General features: G+C 44.3%; 1 protein-coding gene across 1 annotated transcript; it reads left to right on the top strand.

Annotated features, from left to right (window-relative positions):
- The first annotated feature begins 2,990 nt into the window (after positions 1-2,990).
- LOC119273263 lies at positions 2,991-5,493 on the top strand. The gene is made up of 4 exons (XM_037554488.1): positions 2,991-3,011; positions 3,089-3,385; positions 3,785-4,144; positions 5,431-5,493. Exons 1-4 carry the CDS (start codon positions 2,991-2,993, stop codon positions 5,491-5,493), a joined length of 741 nt encoding a protein of 246 aa, XP_037410385.1.
- Positions 5,494-6,065: the final 572 nt, after the last annotated feature.

Genomic DNA, 6,065 nt, shown 5'->3' with positions numbered 1-6,065 from the left:
TCAAGTGAAAATGAAAATGATTGATTTGATTCATGGTAATTTGATTGATTCGGTTGGTTTGCCCTTATGGTCTTGCTCTTGACAAGAGCAGCACAGGCACAGGGTGGGTGCTCTACATTACCCTACACACACAGGGTAAACAAGATTGATTTGATTTGATTTGATTTGAGAGCAAGGAAGGAAGGAAGGAAGGAAGGAAGGAAGGGGATGGAAGGGGAAGAGGTAGCTTTCTGTGGCGGCGGCTCATCCATGGAGAGGAAGGCCCCCGACCTTCTCCATCTGGCTGCCGGTGCGTGGTTGTGGTGTGGAGAATAAGGGGGTTGCCTGACTCTGACTCGTGCGTGAGGAAGAAAACCAAACGCATCAGCAGGGGGAGCGAGAGGGAGAGGAGAGTTGAGGAGAAAATGGAAGACCTTGGACGAGCAGCGGCGTCCGGCGTCCCGAGGAATCAGGCCATGGCCATGGCCCTTGACGGAGGAATCTCGATCTGGCTGCCGCCTGCGATGAGATGAGGTGAGGAAGCAGAGGTCCTCGTGGTGGACGTTGGCGGATGGATCTGGGTGCGGCCGGCGCGCCATGGCCGCCTCGGTCGACCTCCCTCCCTGCCTCTTGTCTTGTGACGAGGGGAGAGGAGGTACAGGGGAGGCCATGTTCGCCGGCGGGGTCGAGGTCGGCGGCGCCGGTGGGTGAATGGGGAGGCGAGGGCTCGTCTTCCTCCTCTGTGACTCTGAATCATCGGGAGTGGGAGTGGGGTTGGGAGTGGGAGTGGGCTTGGGCTGTGTGGGTCGGTGGACAAACAAAGAAAGAAAAAAGAAAAAGTCTTGTGATGAATGGGTCGCGACGCCTCGTAATTTAGTCGACGCCGTCATTCATTGATTGATTGAAGGATGAATTACGAGGCCTACCATCAACTGCTAACTGCCTCATCCCTGATTGGTCATTCGCGACGTGCCACGGATCGAGCATTCTCATCAACCGATCCTATCCGTCCATCCGATCTCTTCTCATTTTCGTTTGAACTCGCCAATCGGAATGCTCCTTGTTGCAGATTCGGCCTTTGTGCTCCGTGTTGCAGCTGACGGAAGAAACAACGCGAGGAATTTTGTCGCTGGCTGGATGGAATCGACCATGATCCCCGCCGTGGCGGAGGAAAGAGACGAGGTCTGAAATAAATCCAGCGACCACCAACAGTGACGAGTCTAACTTGAACATGGTGGGAAAAGATGGGAACTTGCATCAAGACGAGCCGTGATCAGCGGCGGAGCCAGTGTATAGGCATTGGGTTCAACTGAACCCAATGGATCTTGCCTCGGACGTGGTATATATAGGTGTTTGACTGATGTGAACCCAACAAAATATTCTGGCTGACCCCAACACACCTCACGTACGTGGAAGGAAAAGGCCCAAAACCAAAAGCCCACGTAATCGTTTTACCTGAATCGTGAGTGCGTCAGTCACGTAATCCTTTTTACGAGAAAAGCGTAGGCAGACGCACGCGGCCTCGTCGAAGCCTGTTTTTTTTTCGTCGTTCGTCTAATCGTTTCTCTAATTCCCATCTCGCCTGTTCTTGTCGTTCGACGCCTCTACCGCCGCCGCACCCCCGCGGCAAGTAAACGGCTGCAGATCGACATCGACAATACTGAAACCCAAGATTTGAGGTAATTAGATGATACAGCCGCATCTCCTCTCCTTTTTTTGTATGTTTTATCTACCCTAAAACACCAGTACACAGTGACTGCTTTACCCTAGTTTTTTTATTCGTTTTTCTCCATGAACTTTGATTGATCTAGGCTATGGAGCGGTATTTTTTGAAGAAAACTCGGTCACCAGATCGAGATGATGATACAGGCACATCAAGGTCACCCACTAGACGTAGGCTAAGTGCATCAAATGTCACTGCAGCTAGTCTCCCGAAGCATACTATTCATACAGAAATTAATTTAGATGAGTTGCCGTATGATCCGGCTGATCGGAAGAGAATTTCAGACTACACAAGAAATCCGAAAAAGCAAGATGAGATTAGGCGCAGATATTTAATGAGAGGACCTTACAGGCCACCATCTAATTTTGATTACCCGCAGAGGGAGATTGGTGATACTCAACGAAGATTTAATCCAGATTGGTTTAACGACTATGATCGTTGGCTTGAGTATAGTGACACAGTGCATAAGGCTTTCTGTTTGTGTTGCTACCTTTTCAGAGATTACAATGAGGGACAAGCTGGAAGTGATGCATTTGCAATTAACGGTTGGAACGGTTGGAACAAGAAAAGCAGACTCGATACTCATGAGGGTAAGGGTAATGTTAATAGCTTTCACAATGTAGCAATAAAAAGATGTGACGCTTTGATGAATCAAGATCAGTCAATTCATGTTGCTTTTGATAAGCAAACTGATCTTACAAAAAAGCAAAATCGAATTCGGCTTGATGCTTCCATTGATTCGGTGAGATACTTGTTGCATCAAGGCTTAGCTTTCCGGGGCCATGATGAATCAGAGGAGTCGAAAAATAAGGGAAATTTCCGAGAGTTGGTACATACTTTGGCAAACCAGAATGAAGCTATACGGAATGTAGTTCTTGAGAATGCTCCAAGAAACTGTAAGTGGGTATGTGGAGATATTCAAAAGGAAATTGCAAATTATTTTGCAAAGGTAACATCAAATTTAATCGCCTCTATTTATGTTTTCTTGCAAATAACAAATGTTCTCTAATAAGTTAATTATCTTTTGTGCAGATAACTTTAAATTCTATTATTGATGAAATTGGGGGCGATGTATTTAGTTTGTTGATTGATGAAGCCGCTGATGTGTCTGACAAAGAGCAAATGGCAGTTGTTTTGAGATATCTTAGCAAGCGTGGATTTATCATTGAACGGTTAGTTGGAATTGAACATGTGAAGGAAACATCAGCAACTTGTCTCAAGGCTACTCTTCAAAAATTATTCACTGAGATTGGACTAAGCATAAAGCAGGTTAGAGGCCAATGCTATGATGGGGCTAGTAATATGCGCGGTGAGTTTAATGGCTTGAAAGCAAAGATTATGCAAGAGAATAAGTCAGCGTATTATGTGCATTGTTTTGCTCACCAGCTCCAGTTGGTTATTGTGGCAGTATCAAAGAAGCATGATGATATTGCAGATTTTTTTTACATGATCTCAGTTTTATTCAATGTGGTTGGAGCTTCTTGCAAAAGAAAGGATATGATTAGAGAGAAACATCGAGAGGAGGTAATAAAAGCCATAGGTAGTGGGCAGATTAGCACTGGCACAGGGCTAAATCAAGAACAAACTCTTCAAAGAGCTGGGGACACACGTTGGGGCTCACACTACCGGACTCTTTCAAGTCTAGTGAAATTGTTCCCATCAGTTATGTCTATTCTGAAATATGTTGAGAAAGAAGGCAAAAGTGAAAAGAAATGTCAAGCACGTGGTCTTGTAGCATATTTTGAGACCTTTGATTTTGTTTTTTATTTGCACATGATGTTGCATATATTGGGAAATGCAAATACTTTGTCACAGTCTTTACAAAGGAAGGATCAAGACATCCTGAATGCCATCTCATGTGTGAAGTCAACAAGGAATGAGCTGCAAGAACTAAGGGATAATGGATGGGACTCACTTCTTGAGAAGGCACATTCATTCTGTGAAGAGCATCACATTGAGAATGTAAACATGCAGGAGCAATATGTTAATCGTCACAAACCACGGCACAAAACCAATAAGACAAACCTTCAACATTACCGAATTGAGTGTCTTAATTCCGTCATTGATTGGCAGCTTCAAGAGTTTGATGACCGCTTCAATGAGGTAAATTCTGCATTGCTTGGACACATGGCTTCTTTCACCCCCAAAGACTCCTTTGCTGCTTTTAACTTGGATAGCTTAGTGAAGCTAGCTGAGTTTTATCCGGATGACTTTGATTCAAGAAAATTGGATGATCTTGGTCCTGAACTTCGCACTTACATTGACAATGTGCGAGTAGATGAAAGGTTCGCCAATTTGGATGGAATTGCTGATCTTGCTAAACTAATGGTGGAAACAAATAAGCATATTACGTTTCCTTTGGTTTATCATCTTTTAAAGCTAGTATTGATATTGCCAGTTGCCACTGCATCAGTGGAGAGATGCTTTTCAGCTATGAATGTTGTAAAAAAAAAGTTACGCTACAAAATGGGTGATCAATTCATGAGTGATTGTCTAATATGCTATGTGGAGAAAGATATATTTTCTACCATTACCAATGATGCAGTGTTTAATATTTTTAAGGCAGTGAAAGATCGAAAGGGGACACTCTAAAATGTGAGTGCATTTACAATATTATTTCTCTTGTTACTACTTATTCTAAACTTGTCAAACTAACTTGTCGTTTTTTCTGTGTTCAAGGAAGATGAGAAGCTACACGTGGAGCTACAAAGTTATCTGATGCTACTCTATTTATAATATGTAAACAAGTGATTTTATAATTTTATTGAACGGGTATGTCTTGCACTCTTCAGTTTTTAATGCAACATAATGTGTGATATATGATACCATATTTCTATTCATTATGTTTTTTTTGGGTGCTATAATTTTGTTGTAAGATAATTTAAAATTATACTTTACACTTCACATACTAGTAGTAAGTTCTCACAACCAGTCATGGAGTGAACCCAATGGCCAAATTTCCTGGCTCCGCCCCTGGCCGTGATCACTAGTGAAACGACACAAAGGAAAGGCGGCGCTTCAAACTAGTAATTCGTTTTTGGAAATAGTTCAAATTCTCTTGATTTATACGGACTAGCTAGTATGAATTTACGTGTTTTGTTTGGCCATTTAGATGCACGTGTGTGACGTCATGGGTGTAGGTGCACGTGAAATAGAAATATGTACCAACGCACGCACGACAAGTCCGGTCAAGGCCATCTTTCTTAATTTTGATTTGCTTTACTTTGATTCAAAACAAATCACATGGAAAAGATTGAAACTTTGGTGATGAAGATCGACATGCACGCATGGATGAAACGTGGGACACCAAGAGAAGTAGAGGCGCGGTGGGAAGGAGACAGCCAGCTATGTACTACTACCTCCGTCCGGGTTTATTAGGCCTCTAAGCCAAAGTCAGATATGTACTACGTACGTAGCTCCATCAAACTTGCATTAAGCCTTTTGCATTTTCTTCATCTTAAAAGGCAAAAGACGGAAACTGGCATGAAGACCAGCTGTTGAACATGGCGCGACGGGTCCAACAACATACACAGGACAACGCACTCTCTCGAACCGTTCCTTATTTCGACGGCGTCCATGGCGGCGTTGAGGAGCCGGTGGGATCGGTCTCCCGTCTATATTTCTGGTCGAAAGTTTTAGGTGTTTGGCCGGTGGCTGGCGTGTATGCGTGATGTCACCGATGGGCGAGTAAAAATGGTGGTTCCAGATTTTGGGTTTGTGGATTGAAGGCGGCGGATCTGGTGCTCGGCCTCGGTGATGTTGACGATGGCTCCGGGATTGGAGGAGAATGAGGATGATCCCAGCTGGTCGACGTGCCACAGCGACAAAGACTTTGCTGATGGCAAGCTTCTTCGTTGACTCACAACGCTCTCGTGGGCTATATATGGTTCTCCTTCGAATCCGGCGACATTCAGTGGTGACGACTGCTATTGCAGAATTAACTAATGATTCCAATTTTGTTTCCCTTTCGTTTGGTTTTTCTACAAGTTTTTGTGTTTGCTCACGACCCTTCTGGTTGGTTCCGCGTGCGTGCGTGCGTTGTATTCATCGCATATTTTGTGATCAATGAAATATTCGGTTACCCTAAAAAAAGAAAAAGAACATGGGTGAGACGCACGTCTGCGCGACACGGTTTGAACGAGTTTTGTCCGGTTGAATCGTATTGTCGCCCAAATGTATGCGGGCAGCGTTGGATGGCTACCCACCGCATCCGTGTGCGCGGGCTGGTCCTCTCTTGTATGCGGACGGATGCGAGTTGCTGTTGGAGATGCCCTTAGTGTACACGTCCATTGATTTTTTCGGGTTTTTTTTGGGGGGTGTGTGGGCATTTTGATGCACATGTGTGAGGTGACGGTGATATATA

Source organism: Triticum dicoccoides, chromosome 3A, assembly GCF_002162155.2.
Source record: "Triticum dicoccoides isolate Atlit2015 ecotype Zavitan chromosome 3A, WEW_v2.0, whole genome shotgun sequence".
Taxonomy (NCBI): domain Eukaryota; kingdom Viridiplantae; phylum Streptophyta; class Magnoliopsida; order Poales; family Poaceae; genus Triticum; species Triticum dicoccoides.
The sequence above is the reverse complement of the archived record's forward strand: the minus strand, read 5'-3'. Positions and strand labels throughout refer to the sequence as shown.